The sequence below is a fragment of the Pyrgilauda ruficollis genome, unplaced genomic scaffold, assembly GCF_017590135.1.
Source record: "Pyrgilauda ruficollis isolate IOZ18807 unplaced genomic scaffold, ASM1759013v1 scaffold161, whole genome shotgun sequence".
Lineage (NCBI taxonomy): Eukaryota > Metazoa > Chordata > Aves > Passeriformes > Passeridae > Pyrgilauda > Pyrgilauda ruficollis.
Window position 1 is genome coordinate 1,013,766 of NW_024514876.1, and position 15,293 is coordinate 1,029,058.

General features: G+C 45.0%; 1 protein-coding gene across 1 annotated transcript; it reads left to right on the top strand.

Annotated features, from left to right (window-relative positions):
• Positions 1 to 8,304: 8,304 nt before the first annotated feature.
• On the top strand, positions 8,305 to 13,056 carry LOC121351059 (keratin, type I cytoskeletal 19). The gene is made up of 8 exons (XM_041462912.1): positions 8,305 to 8,811; positions 10,197 to 10,279; positions 10,598 to 10,754; positions 10,998 to 11,159; positions 11,293 to 11,418; positions 11,534 to 11,754; positions 12,392 to 12,420; positions 12,916 to 13,056. Exons 1-8 carry the CDS (start codon positions 8,371 to 8,373, stop codon positions 12,933 to 12,935), a joined length of 1,239 nt encoding a protein of 412 aa, XP_041318846.1. The 5' UTR covers positions 8,305 to 8,370; the 3' UTR covers positions 12,936 to 13,056.
• The last annotated feature ends 2,237 nt before the right edge of the window (positions 13,057 to 15,293 follow it).

The following is a 15,293-nucleotide window of genomic DNA, read 5'->3' on the forward strand; positions in this document are numbered from 1 at the left end:
GAAATGAGTGAGGAGTACGAAAGTTCTACGAACCCAACATTCAGTTGTTGAGATTATTCCTCCTGACATGTTGGAAAATCTGAGCTCAAGTCTTTTATCTGGAAGTCCCACTTGGAGGAGTGTGTTCCTGTATTCCAAAGGGTCATTCCCAGATCCATGCTGTGTGGAACTCTGGGTGGAGAATGGCACAGGGCAGGCAAGGTTCAAGCTTTGTTATTAAACCTACCCCACTTTGTGTACCACACTTAACTTATTTGGGCTCAACAGAGGAAGAAAACGGGTGAAATATCTCAGTCATTTCAAAATGAGAAATTGCATTTCAGTGTTTGGTTTGCAGGGTAAGGAAGCTGCTGAACAGGGTCAGCCACATAGCAGGGGAGTGACTCCACTGCCGCCCTGCCCCAGACCCTGGGTGGGTCTCAGAGGCTTCATTGTTCCCTGAACACTCCTAAATCACCCACATTTCTTATCCTGTCACACAGCTTTACACTTACACTTTGGTTTGCAAAGAGTCAGGACAGGTAAAACATCACCACTTTGGATAACAAGGTATTATTTTAAAATACATCAAACTGTTCCATGTTACAATCCAGGCTGAATTCTCAGCACAGCAGGAAAGGGATGAGTCAGAGAAATTATTTCCATGGGAAACAAAGGTTTGCAAAGTCAAAGCAGATCTGTCTCTCCTTGGAGTCACTACAGGACTCTTCTACTCTGTGCAAGTAACAGAGATTCTTCTGCCTTATGATCCCTTTTACTCCCCTCTCTTATCAACCAGTGTTGACTATCCCAATCCAAACCCCCACTAGCCAGCTATAATGCACTTTGAGATCAAATACCTTCTTTAGGCACAGTTTAACTAGGAAGAATGTCTGCAGTCCCAGAAAGGAGCCATTTGTGCTCTAGGCTGCCTGTTGGGATCATTCCCGAGTCTCCTGCTTCCCTTCTGCTCTCTTTTAGGTGGGACACGTTTGCAGTGGCAGCATGAGGGAATGCTGTGGTTGAGCCTTATCCTGCTCCAGTGGCGTGTCCCACAGCTCCGTACCAGGGACAGGATTTATCTGTGGGTGACAGTGTGTCCGTCCATTTGGGTCGGCTCCCTGGCATCCTCTGATGGCAATTAAGGAAATAACAAGTAGGATTTGTGATACAAACTGCTCAAAATACTCACAAAACTAAATTAAAGCCTCAGGCCCTGGACGCGGTTCGTACAAGGAAAGAACAGATTCACTAATGGGCAAAAAGGGAACGTTTTTATTTTTGTTTTTATTTTTATTTCATGCTTTGGATTGGATGGCTGTGCTAAACAGCCGGGCCTGCAGGGGGCGCTCTGTGCTGGTCCCGCTTCCCAAGGCCCCAAATCCCACAGTTGGTGACTCAGTTCTGGAAATTAATCATCTCCAGATGGACAATCCTACATTTTCAGGAGGTTTCATGAAGATAAGAGGGTGAAATGGCCGTTTGGAGAGAAATTCAAGACAAGAACCAGAACTGAGTGGAGTGGGTTCTCCAAGGGGCGTCACTCTGGATCAGGATTCTGACACACCTGCAGGATTTAGACCCACAGCAATGCTTCCATTTGCAAGGGCACCTGTCAGGTGTGGACAGGTACAGCAGCCCACTGCTACTCCTGCTGCCTTTGTGCACGGTCCTGCCAGGCTCTGGCACTCCTGGTTACAAAGAAATGGAACCACGTAGGTGACAAGGCATATTTCCCTCTTGGCCCACCACAGACTCAAGGAATGAGAAAAGAAACTCTGACTCACTGTGCCTGTAACAAACAGCAAGAGGAAAGGAAGCTGCTCCTGTGATATTTCTGACATTCACCAGCCCACCATAACCATGAAAAATAGCAGCAGCCAAGTTAAGTAAGTATGAGAATTCATGCAGGAAAATCCTTTTTCTCTGTAACAATTTCTGTTAGGCTGCACATCATATATAGCACTTTGGAGTGCTAATCCCAACAAACCTCGGAATTTCTTTAAGTGTTTCCACATTGTGGCTGCTGTATCCCTGGAGGTGTTCATGGCCTGGATCAACCTGTTCTAGTGGAAGGTGTCCCTGCCTGTGGCAGAGGGTGGGACTGGATGAGCTTTGAGGTCCCTTCCCACCCAAAGCATTCCGTGATCCCATGATAAAGGACAAGTGACAGTGACCACGTAGTCTCAGGCGCACCGGAGCTGACTCTCAGAGCTGCTTTAGCAGTGCCTTGTGAAAAATGCCAATCACTTGTTTTTAAATTTTTTAAAGTTTAAAAGTAATAAAATAATTATATAAATAGCAATATAGTTAGAGTAATTAAAATTTGGACAATTTGGATTAGGACAATATGAGATAATAAAAACAAAGAGTTAGGGACAGTCCAGGTACCTCTTTCTGGGCAAATTAAGCCCGAAAAAGGACCCACGTTAACAGAGATTAACCCTTAAAAGCAACAGCCTGTTGCATATTCATACAATTCATACAGAATGCATAAATTCCATTCAAACAAAGGATTCTGTCTGGTCAGTGTCAACTTCTTCCTCTGAATCCTGACAGCGTCTTCAGAGCTGGGAGAGGCGGGAAGAAGTTAGTTTATTCTGATAACAGGGCAATAAATTCTCTTTCTCTGAAAGATTTAGGTGTCCTGTGGCTGCTGTCTTGGTGCAAGTCCTTTCTTTAGAAAAAAAGTATCTTACATAGCACAGTTTCTATTTTAACATTCTTATAACCTAAAACTATATTTAACACACTACTTAAGAAAATTAATACGCATAACTTTCTAACACAACACATATAATATTCATTTTAATATTTGCGAAAAGCCAATCATAAAATACTCATTTTTCACAGCCTAAAGAGAGGTTTCTGCATGCTGTAATTACTCCTAATAGCGCAGTTTGGGAGCCCACGCTGGCTCCAGGGAACACCTTTCCCTGCACACACCTGCGCTCCCAACCCATGCAGGGCTGGGATCAAAGCTACCACAGCCTCAGCAATCAACATTTGGACAACATTCCCAATCTTAGTTCAGTGCTTTCCCACAGCCTGATGTCAGACTATCGAAAATCACAGCTGCACCCAAAAGTTCACAGCGCTCACACACACACACACAAAGATTTTAAATAAAATCCAATAACTCCTTCCTGTCGAAAATGCTGTTAGAAATCATGTCACCAGATTTTTATCAGTTATTAAAGCTTAATCCATTAGGAAGGCATGAAAAAGCACCCAGAAAGCACTTCAGTCACTTGTTTTGCTGGTGGGGGGGCTGCCCAAAACACAGACAGTTGGCACAAACCTCAGTTTTTAATAAAAGGAAGATTTAAAGCTGAATATGGGTGTCAGAGTCTGGTGGAAAACCACGGCTCTTAGTTAAGGTAACAGCCAGGACTGCCCTGGAAGGGACTTTCCTGGCACACACAAACATGAGTAACACAGTTCTTTGTGAAAGTGGCATAAACTGTCCAAAGTAGTGAGAAATCCCCTTTTATTCCCTTAAAGCTGTGTGACCAGCCAGGGCAGGCAGAAGCAGGGCTCCAAAGGGGATCCCATGGGCTGAGAGTTGCCGTGAGGACCAAATGTTAAAACCACCTCCCTGGGAGCAGCTCCACAAACCAGAGGCTGCAGGACTTGCCCTCATAGAGCAACAGTTGGGTTTTCTCACTGAGCCCAACCAGAGATCTTCAGGCTCTGAGAATTCCTGTCAAGAAAAACTGAGTATGAAACCACCAGTAGGATCAGGAAAGCCCAAATATAAGGATCCACGAGGAGGGTACTAAGAGAGCTCCTTGTTTTCTAATTAGATCCAGAACTAATGTTTAAACTAATGTTTAAGGCTTGCACAGTCAAATCTCTGCCCTTACTGGAAGCTGTGGCTTACTCCTATGATTAGAATATATTCTTACAAAATTAACAAGAGAAATAATAATATATAAGTCTATAAATACAAGTATATGCATGTAAATATATGAGCACTTAGATATAAATAACAGACACACAAATGCTTTACTGATGGGAACAGAATCAAACAGCTCATCTCTGGGCTATGAGCCCCATCTACTCCGTGTCCCTCCCAAGTCTAGGATTTATTTTTGAGCAGGAATTTTCCATGTGGAGTATGGGAAGATCCCTGTGGATAGCCCCAGGCCTCCTCCCTCAGTGCAGCGTGCAGAGGCCATGGCAAGTGTCCAAGAGCCACAGCTCCCCAGCCTGGGACAGCTTCAGTCCCCTGGGCTTTGGCAGAGGCCCCTGCACTGCCTTTGCTGCTGCCTGCAGAAACCTGACTGCTGGAACGCATCCTCCTGTCAGTTGGATGTTTGACTCTCAAAGAATAGTTTCCAGCCCAATCATACCTTGCTGAGATTTACCAGCCAGATAACAGGTTAAAGGAAGTGTGAAATACATCCAGTGCGTTGACTTGCACTCCCTAGGGCTTGGTGCCCCAACTGAGCCTTCCTTCCCACACAATCTTTAATCACACGATAAGAAAATTTGGTTTATTTTCCTGTCTCGGGTACTTTACTCCATGATTTGCTTTATCATTAGAGTTCTGGAATGATGGAGGAGTCAGGAGTTTAAAGTTAGTTATGTTTCTAGGGAAACAGGGACAATAATGGAGCATTTCCACATCACAGCCAGTTTCAAGGATTTGCAAAGTATTTACACTGCTCCCAGTTAAAGTGCTTGAGCTCTCCAGGAGGAGCTTTTATTTATTTTCCTCATACGAATCTGTTCAAATGTTCTATAAATGGCAATCATTGAGAAATTAAATTCTGTGCCCCAATACCACTGCAGCAGCTTGGGCAGGAATCATTCCAGGTCAGCTCAAATCACTGATCTGTCATTTCTGTCCTGCCATGAACAAACCAGAGCCCTGGACAGAAATGTCTTGTCCTGTGTCTTACTCTCAAATCTGTTAACACAGAACCCTTAAACAACCTTGTTTCTCACCTCTTTCTGTGCAGAAACTATGCATTCCCTTCACCACAATCCCTTACTTCACAAAAATAGTAATTTTGAGCAAATTCCCTGTGTTGCCCTGCTCTTCCCAACCCTCTTCTCCAGCCACTCACAGCTGTGTGTGCATGTGCTGGGACCTGCCTCTTCAGCACAGCAGCATTCTTGTCTTACAATCTATTGGCACATTCAGGGAATATATGGCAATGCCAGGTTTTGAGGATTAAAATAAAACAAAACAAAACAAAATGATTTATGATGGGTTGTAAAAGCCAGACAGCTGAGGATTGTATCTTGGGCAAACCATAACTGCAGTTACCTTGGTACCAGCTGCAGATCAGAGCTTGTTGTCACTGGCTCTTCCCACAAGGAAGTTTAAAAGAAAAAATAGAAAATTTTGTGCTTGAATTAAAAAGCTGCAAATACTTCATGCCTCTGATCTTCAAAAGGGGAGAAAATCATCCCAAGTTGTGATCTTAAGAGTGCCTGTGACGTGACTGGTGTGGAGGGTGGAAAAAGTTCATATGAGCAAGAGAAGAGATGGAGACTCAAAATGTGCATGTGAAAAAGCAGCACATTTTCATTGATGGAAGCAAAGGCAGGAAGGAAGAATTACCAGAAGGGACAAACAGTTAAAAATTGAAAAGATAAATCCAAAATAACAAACTGGCTTTGCTCATTCATTCATAGATGCATCCATGAAACTGCAGGCACCAACAAAGTTGGTTAAAATGTTCAGTAAGTTCATTAAAGTGTAATTGCGTTAGCTCTCCCTGGAAGCAAATTCAGCAGGATATGAAAAGAGAGAAGGATATACCAGTGTCCTCAAGGGCAAGAAAAAAAGGGTTTACAGGACAGTTAATAAAGCTACCCTGAAACAATATGAATGGTTTTATAAAGAAGCAGTGAGTGGCAAGGCAGAGAAGATAAAGGTAAAGCATAACCAGATCTTAGCCAGGAGCTTGGGTGTGTCTGGATGACTCTGCTTGAAAATATGTGTCTCCCTTCCCCTCTGATAAGGTGCAGATAAGGGAAATTCCCTGTGCTGACCATTCCTTATTGGGAAAAAGCTGACCCTACCTTAAATTAGGTTTAGAATACTGGCAGAAAAAGAGATCAATACTGAATGCTAACAGCACCTTCTTCAGCTTACTATACTGAAGGCTTTTCCAAGCATTTAAATACACATTCTCACCTTAAGGGAGCCCTTACCAAAACAAACACATGCAACCATTAAGGTGAAACAGAAAGTCAAAAGATTTATAATTAAGTTTTAGCAAAAATGCTGTGTGAGGGACTGATTTAGTACTAGAGGCTTATGCTGTATTTGGTGTTATAAATCAGATTAATCCATTTGACTGTGTGTCCCAAGCCTTTGTTCTTACTGACACTTCAGCTGTACTTCCAAACTGCCACTAAGAATTGCAGTTCATTCTCAGGGAGATTCTTCCCTGTAAGCTCATGCAAACCCAACCTGCCTGCAGTACCTGATCAATATTCTGACAGTGCAATATATGAGGATTGCTGCTTTTACTTTTTACTTTACTGAAGATATTGCAGAGGGCATCCAGAAGCCTTCCAGATGCCAATTTTCGTGAGCTGGATCATAAAATATTATGCAGCATCACAGATGAGCTTTTCATTTTACAAAACCCAAAAATCCACTGCACTGAGGTCCTGCGTGGGAGTTCAGGGAATACTGAAGGAATACCTGGAGGGACAGATGCTCATCTCTCCTTGCACCAGGAGATAGATCTCAAAAAGAACACGCTGGTATTTAATCTCCTTTCAGCTTCTTGCTTTTCTGTTCAGTGAAGAAAAGCACATGCACTGGTGCTCTTTAAGCTCTAATTATGGACTTTAGTATTTAACAAAAAAATAACCGTTCCCGTTTCTCTCAGTCACCTCCTGACACCACTATTTCATCTGTTCACAGCCCTTGGAGCAGTTACTGGCTGGGCAGGTTTGTCCCACCCCGGGCTGAACAGGACATTCAGGTCTCCAGAAGGAACTGGCGTGTCTCTGGCAGCAGGAGCATCCCTGGGCCTCTGAGGAAAGGCTGCACAGTGCAGGATGGAGAGCTGTGGAAGGCAAAATCTGTACACAGAGGAAAAAGCTCCGCTGTGGTGTCCTGGGACTGAAGTGTGGTACATATTCTGTGTATCCAGTGATGTATTCCACAGCTGAGCCACTGCAGAATTCCTCCTTCTGACACGGCCTCCTCATTACCTGGTGATACAGGTGCCTTGGCTGGCCTCCCATTTGCTGTTTGCTCTTTCCCTCCCTGAATTTGCCCCGCAGTTTGACACCTCTGCACACAGGGAGTGCAGCTCATTGTGCAGCCTGAAACACCTGGAGCATTTTTCATGGGTATAAAAAGGCCTGGCTGATCCCAAGAGCTGCAAGTGCTCCCAGGCCAGAATTTCCTTCCTCCAAAACACTTCTGAGGAGTTCCACAAAATTTGGAGGGAATGAGAAAGAAAGAGAATGGAAGGAAAGCTCTGAGTATCCCCAAGTGTGTTAGGGATGCTCAGGGAAGAGCTCACAGTAACAAAAGTTTTTGAAAATCCATCTTGGATAATAGAGAACCTGAAAATTTTAGAAATAACATTTTCATGACTCTCAAAGACCAGAAGACTAAGTGATTCTGTTTCTTCTCTTTGCTTCTCCCTTTCAGTAGCAATCAAAGGACTCAGTGTGTAATCAGACACTTGTTTCTGCTCACTCCCCAGATATTCAGGGATGTCACTGCTTTTCTCTGCTACAGGTACAGCCATGGCTGCTTCAGGAGGATTCTTGTGTCTGTAGAAAACCGCTTTCAGACACAGCATGTTCTCTGCTAGCCCAAATGGAACCGACAGTAATGATAGAGTGAAAACTTCTTTTCTGAAAGAACTTTCCTCAACGGGAATGAGGGAAACAGAGGGGTGGAACGTGAAGGTCCACACACATTGCTCACCATCTGGGCTCCTTACAAGCTCTGTTATCAGGCTGAATCACCTTGTTAAAACAAGGCTTTGTGTGACTCCGCTCTGACCGCGGCGCTGACCGCAGTGGGTGCGCTCCTAACCCCTTTGTTTCCACCTAGGTAAACTCTAACAGGTTTAGGAACGCTCCCCTCGGGAGGGAGACGCCTCCTCCAAATCCCACCTTTTGCTTCTAGCCGCAGAGGTCCGGGGGAGGGGATCGCCTGTGCGGAGGTACCGGGGGAGGAAACAGCCCACTCCACAGCCACTGACCAATAGGGGAACCGCCGTGTTGGCAGAAGGCTTAGGGCTGATAAATTCCATGGGTCTCAGATAACACATTCTGGAGACAACTCCCATTGTCACCGGCATAAAAGCGGAGCGGTGGGGGAGCAGGGCACTCTCCTACCTGGGGATCACGAATCGCTGAGGTGCAGCTTCGGTCGGGTCCTTGCTCTTCCTCCCCATGGCCAGTTACAGCTTCAGGCAAAGCAGTTCCTCTGTGGTGGGGGGGCCCGGCGCCTCCTCCCTCCGCTTCGGGGGCAGCTTCAGGGCCCCCAGCATCCACGGGGGATCTGGTGGCAGAGGTGTGTCCGTGTCCTCTGCCAGGTTCGTCTCCTCCGGCCTGGGAAGCGGCCTGGGGGGGGGCTATGGTGGGGGCAGCTTCAGCAGCAGCTTTAGCTATGGGGGTGGCCTGGGCGGCGATGGGCTCCTGTCGGGAAATGAAAAGGCGACCATGCAAAGCCTGAACGATCGCCTGGCCTCCTACCTGGAGAAAGTGCGTGCGCTCGAAGAGGCAAACTCTGACCTTGAAAGCAAAATCCGAAACTGGTACCAGAAACAAGGACCAAGCCCAGCTCGGGACTACAGTGCTTATTTCAAGACTATTGAAGACCTTCGAGACAAGGTAGGTGTTAAGATTTATCAAAAGTAATCTTAGATTTCCACTTACAAAGGAAGCATGAAACCCCAAAAATATTCTTAGGGAGCCCCTAGAAAGCATTGCAGGTCATAGGAGGGAGATGAGATTAAATACAAGGAATGGATGGGGGGTTAAAATCAATGTCAATATGGAATTATCTACTTTTTAAAATGCTAGCCAAGAGGAGGTACAAACCAGTCAGTGGGGGATGCCTGAGTACTGAAGACTGATAATGTTTGCTTTTAACAAAGCATGTTTATATACATGCTGGTCATGCACACACATATGAACACTTAATGTATGCATGACCACATATAAACTGATATGTAATGAGAGCCAAGCAGTGACAGCAACCTGCCTGTCTCTGCAACCTCTCACCTGCCATAGAGCTTGAAAACCCTCAGAGGCCCAGACACACTGCTTTAACAATGAAAATAAAAACGGGTTTAGAGTAATTTCTTTTTCACATTTCCCATCCTTAACCTTGGAATTAAGCGAACTGAAACATTTGGCATAGGAAAAAAGGAAACAGCAGACATGAAGTAATCAATCCCATATATAAATGCAGGATTTGCCCCAAGAACCCATGGGTACCTGATAACAGATTGCTGAGGTGATACACACCCTGCATAACACAGGGAGTAGCTGATTAACTATGTAAATAAAAGAAAGAAAACTTGAGGTTTAGTTTTCTGAGTTCAGCCTGGAGTTCATGACCGCTCCCACGCAGGTTGCTTCTCCTTGCTGCAACCCATCCACATTCGCTCCTGATTTAGAATCTGAGCTCTGCTGATGGCAGAACTGGCAATGGAATTTCCTCCTGTTAGTATTCTTTTCCCTCCTTTCTTTTGCTCCCCTTAGTTAGGGGTGGGAAACCATACAGCTGGTCTGTGGATGACCTTTTGAGTCTTAGAAGTGGCAGGCATAGAAGCCATGCTTTCCAGGTAAAAAAATCCAGAGATTTCTTTAAATAAAATTTCCTTTAGAGGCTTTCATGATGCATTAAAATAATCAATAAACACTTTCCTGGGTATTCTAGGAAATAAAAATGTGATCAAAAAAGGTCTCTCAAAGTCCTCTCCCTCAGCCAGCACATAGTTTTGTCTCACTGTGGAACTTCTACCTAAAGCCACTTCATACACCAGACATGAGGACATGTCCAAAACAGAATCCTGGCAGAAGCATGTGACAAATCTGTGTGTTTGCTGTAGATCATTGATCCTTCCCTTGTTTGCTGTAGATCATTGATCCTTCCCTACACCTCTATTTGCTGTAGCTACAGGTGAAATAGACTCTTCACTCTTATCTGTACAGCAAGGAAGCTGATAACAGTTGTTTCAGCCTCAGTAATGAGCTCTCATTGTTTGCAGATCCTTGATGCCACCATTGATAATGCCAGAATTGTGCTGCAGATTGACAATGCCAGGCTGGCTGCTGATGACTTCAAAACCAAGTGAGTAATATCTGAGAAGGAAAAGATCTCATGAGTAGGCAAAAATCCTTGTTGAGCTAAAGGGCAGTGAAAGAGGAATGGAATGCCCCTAAAATCCCTGTATGAATATTGGTTTGATCCTGTGCATGCAGTTCAACCCTTCAAGTCCTTGCTAAGAACACCAGTGAAAATTTTGCATACTGTGGATATGTGGAGAAAGGTTTAATGCTTGATGACATTTGCTACACCATAAATCCTACAAACCCAGGTACATTCATTCTGTGTTTCTTGTGGGCTGGGTGATCACTGAACCTGAATGGTTGGTTTTGTTTTTTTAAGGTTTGAGACTGAGCAAGGTCTGCGCATGAGCGTGGAGGCCGACATCAACGGCCTGCGCCGCGTCCTGGATGAGCTGACCCTGTCCAGAGCCGACCTGGAGCTGCAGATTGAAGGATTAAAGGAGGAGCTGGCCTACCTAAAGAAAAATCATGAGGAGGTAAACCCCAAGAAACATGTTTGAAAGTGGCACTAGAAGAACAGCCTGTGGAGATGTGGAGTCCCTCAGGATTGCCTTGAGCTCTCCAACAGGGAGGGAAAGATTTCTGTGTAGACTGGGATCCCTCCTGCCAGTATCTCAGGGGAGTCAGTCAGCCTTAGCCCTTGAAGAAAGGATAGAAAGTTCATAATGTTTTCAGTTTACAATTATAGCCTCTTTCATCTCCTCTGCCTTTCCCCACAGGAGCTGAGTGCCCTGAGAGGGCAAGTAGCTGGTCAAGTCAGCGTTGAGCTGGACTCTGCTCCAGGCATTGACCTGTCCAAGATCCTGGCAGACATGAGGGACCAGTATGAACAGATGGCTGAGAAGAACAGGAAGGATGCTGAGGCCTGGTTCCACAGCAAGGTAAAACCCCTCCATATTGTACAAACACTAACCAAAAATATCCACGAAAGAAACAACTATTAAAACACACAGAAAAATGCTGTGACAGCCGTACACCCCCCACATTTCTCACATAGTGTTTTCCCTGTCTCAGACTGAAGAGCTGAACCGTGAGGTCGCCGTTAACACCGAACAACTGCAGAGCAGCAAGTCCGAGGTCACCGACCTGAGACGCACCCTGCAAGGGCTGGAGATCGAGCTGCAGTCCCAGCTCAGCATGGTACGTCAGCATTGGCACTGCCTGACACCCCCCACTGAAAAGGGCCCATATTTCCCTCCCTACACAGAGTCCTGCACTGGCAGCAACCTTCCCTGTGTGTGGTTTGCCCTGACAGAAAGCGGCGCTGGAAGGCACCTTGGCCGACACAGAAGCGCGTTACGGGGCGCAGCTGGCGCAGATCCAGGCGCTGGTTGGCAGCATCGAGGCACAGCTGGCAGAGCTCCGGGCTGACATGGAGCGCCAGAACACCGAATACAAGATCCTCATGGATATCAAGACCCGGCTGGAGCAAGAGATCTCTACATACCGACAGCTCCTGGAAGGGCAGGAGTCCCAGTAAGAGCCTTTTGCTCAGCCTCATAAGTCTGAGCATGTCATGGTGTTCATTTGCCACAGCACCTTGGTTAACACAGTACTCCTGGAGTTCTACAGCTTTTAACAAACTAATTTTTCTGGAGTAACATTCTAGAAATGTTACAGTTGCTGTTTACATGAAGTGAGACCTCAAAGAATTTCTAAACAGGAAGGGGAACTAACAAGCAGCACAGTAGATTAACTGCAACTAACAGTTGAAGTGATCAGCTGCATCACAGTCAGGAAAAGTACAGTTAATAATGTTTTACAGAATATAAAAAGTAATACCAAATTCCCATAAACTCCCTGTTACCAGGTAGAGAACTTTCACCCAACAGGAATCAGTGTGTGAGGAAATACTGAGAAGAGCAGTGAAGGCAGTCACTGAGTGACTCCCACATGGCAGCACAGCTCAATCTCATCTCACACAGCCTCAAGGAGGAAAAAAATGAGGCAGGGGTTGAAAGGTTTTTGCTGAGAAGGAGCACAGGGAGATGGGCATCCTTCCCTGACTGCAAACAGTGTACCTGACTGATAGACAATTTCCCTTCATCCATCCTCATCTCATGCAGCATTTGATGTATTAACTCTCCTTTCAATTGTTCTCTTTGTTCCACAGGATGTTTGGCTCCCTCTCGGGAACTGCCGGTAAGAATCCTTTCTCCTTCAGAAGAAATTTTATTTTCTAAAAACACATAACTGATAGTTGTGTCTGTTCTAGAGACTGGGGTCTGCATAATTTGCAACAGAAAAAAAAAAGTAACAAATTATGTCTCTGGTTAGAATGGAACAAATTTCAGCAATTAAAATATGTCAGATATCAGAAAAACATCTCAGACTCTGCTACAGCAAAGGCTAAGTAAAGCACAAAACACTTCATCATTTCCCCAGATGAAAGGACACGGGAATTGAAGCTTGGCCAGCTCGGGGGAATTGCAGGAACATGCCAGTAAAACCTGCCTTGAGCTGTTAGAGGTCAGCAGTGTCATAAAAGGGATGAGTCAAATCCAGGTGATGGAGAGGAAAAGTTCTGAGAGAAGGGAATGAGAGATGAGGACCCAGCCAAGCTCAGCACCCATCACAGAGTGGTCTGTGTGAGCTGGGCTTAAATAATTGCTGTTCTTTCTCTCCATGTTACTGCAGATAAAAGAGACAAGCACTGAAGGTCCTTCAAAGGTCATCTGCAAACTGAGAAAAAGCAGACAACACATGGATTGAGATGGAGAAATCACTCTGAACTGCTGGAAATGATTGTTGAAGCACAGAAGGTTCTTGGCTACACAAAGTTTAGGAAGATTCATTCACTTAGTGATGATTAAAATGCAAATTGGGTCAGCTTTGCAATTATTTCTAGGTTTTGCATGTATTGAATTGCTGCATCTACTCAAATAAAGATGATATTCTTGCAATCTTTGCTTCTTTGGAGTTACTGTGATAATTCACTGAAGTTTGGCTTTACTCAGACAGGAATTAGCCAGCCAGCCTCTCTGAGAGTGCTCACAGTGTGGGGAGCTTGGGCTCCATCCTGATTCTTGCTGGCTCCTCTTGCTTGGAATACAGAGGCACTGGCATCCCCAGCTCCTCAGAGAGGGACACAAGAGTGACCTGGGTTTCTCACTACGATGCTGAGCCGGGGCAGTGGGATGGGAAGTGGTTCTGGAGAGCAGCAGGAGCTGGGAGATGATTCATAGGGTAAAATAAAAGTAAAAAACTGGCTCGTAGATAATTCCTGCAGGAGCACACGGAGGTGAGCTTCAGTTGGGAGAATTCTTCACTTCCATTCTCCTTTCACACAGAGCTTACAAACCATTAGCACCAATTTCAGCCCACTTACCTCCCATGCCATTGCAAGGATATTATCCTGGCTGAAATTCCAAGTGGAATCACTTTTAGTTCCAACACCCAGAAATCACTGATTTTATTTGCTACCAAACTGACAGGCAAGGAAACTTCAGGGATTGTGCTAAAAGCAAACCATGACTCCAGCCCAGCCAGCACCTTCCCAGCTCCTGCTGTTACCACACTGAGGCACAGTTTGCTCCACAGCTGGGGGGGAATGAAAACAAGGATATGCCCAGGCTGAAAGTATCCCAACACTGCTCTCCCCCAGAGTTTGCAGTCTGTGTTTCAGGGAGACATGATAAAATCCTTCAGTGCTTCTCTCCTTGGCCCTGGGAAATGTCCATGATCCCTTGTTCACAGCAGATTAATGGAGTGGCATGGCTCGGAGCACCCCAAGCTCTGGACCTCCTCTCTCAAGGTGGGGCAATCCTCTTCAATCCAAAGGTGCTGTGCTTGGGTTTGGTTCAGCAGTGACTCAGGTGACCTGTCAACATCAGCTGTCACTACTGACACCGACAATCCCTGCTCAGCCTCTGGAATGAAGTATGGTGGCATTAAGCAGTGGCTTCACTTTGACAGGGGAAAACTGTGACAGGAGAGGAGAACAGTCAAAAAGACACAGAGAAAGGGACAACATGGGGAGCACAGGGGGAAAGATGGGCAAAATCAAAGAGAACAGTGGCCCAAGAGGCACAGGGAGTGCAGGGGATCCTTCAGGAGTTCATCCATTTTTGTAGGGTTCACTTCTGGAAGAGCCAGGAGAAGAAGATGTCATGCATTCAGAACAGACACATTAACACATGCTTTGTACCAAACTTATTCCCTACGACACCGAGACCTGGAAATCTCCCTACATGAAAGAACAAACAGTTCCAGGTTTGTTTTTAAATCTTAACAAATCCCATTCCCTGAGAGCAATTTCTTGTGACAAAACCAGTCAGGGTGGGAGCTCACTGTTGCAGATTTCTGGTATTGTCCAGCTGCAAATGTGCAAGTCTGACAAGAAATTCTCATGCTCCAAGAATACAAACTATAAAAATCCTGAATTCTTGCTTTTATATCTTAGTTCTAATTTTATTTTATAATTTTATTTATAATTTTTTTTCCTCTATCTGTAAGGCAGTGAAGGATTTCTGGTAAAATGTTTGATATAAATCACTCAGCCACTATAATTTTAGCATCTGGTTCAGGGAAAAAAAGTGTTTTCTAAAGGCATGTCATGTCTCCTCTGAGTGATGGTTTTATCACTCATAGAGTGATCACTGAGATGACAAACAAGCTGCTGCTTGACTGGAACTTGCTGTCCTGAGAGGAGGGGCTGGAGTGTGTCAGCTCCGTTAATCTCACAGCAGAGGTAACAAAAGAGTTTGTGCAGCACAGACATGTCAGGGAATGTCTTCCAGGAAAGCTCTGTGGAAGATGACAAACCAAGGAGTTCAGGTACCACAGGTACAATTCTGAGACTGTGCAAAGGATGAGTCCATGTGTCATTGGACAAAGAACCTCTGAGCAAAGGCAGTGAGACCAGAACAAAGGCATAACCTTGAAAGAGCCTTTCTTTATTTTTAAATTTTTTTTAATTTCAGTAAGTGATTGGCTTCTATTTCCCTGTACAGCCTGTAAGGAGAAAATGCTGTAGAAATCATTGTCTAAATTATGTTATGGGGCATGATCTGTAT

What these genes read in the sequence shown, in the direction of transcription:
- LOC121351059 (XM_041462912.1), top strand. Translation starts at nt 8,371, where the DNA reads ATGGCCAGTTACAGCTTCAGGCAAAGCAGTTCCTCTGTGGTGGGGGGG. An exon ending in TTGAAGACCTTCGAGACAAG is followed by an intron (nt 8,812 to 10,196) that starts GTAGGTGTTAAG and finishes CATTGTTTGCAG; the next exon opens with ATCCTTGATGCCACCATTGA. An exon ending in CTCCCTCTCGGGAACTGCCG is followed by an intron (nt 12,421 to 12,915) that starts GTAAGAATCCTT and finishes ATGTTACTGCAG; the next exon opens with ATAAAAGAGACAAGCACTGA.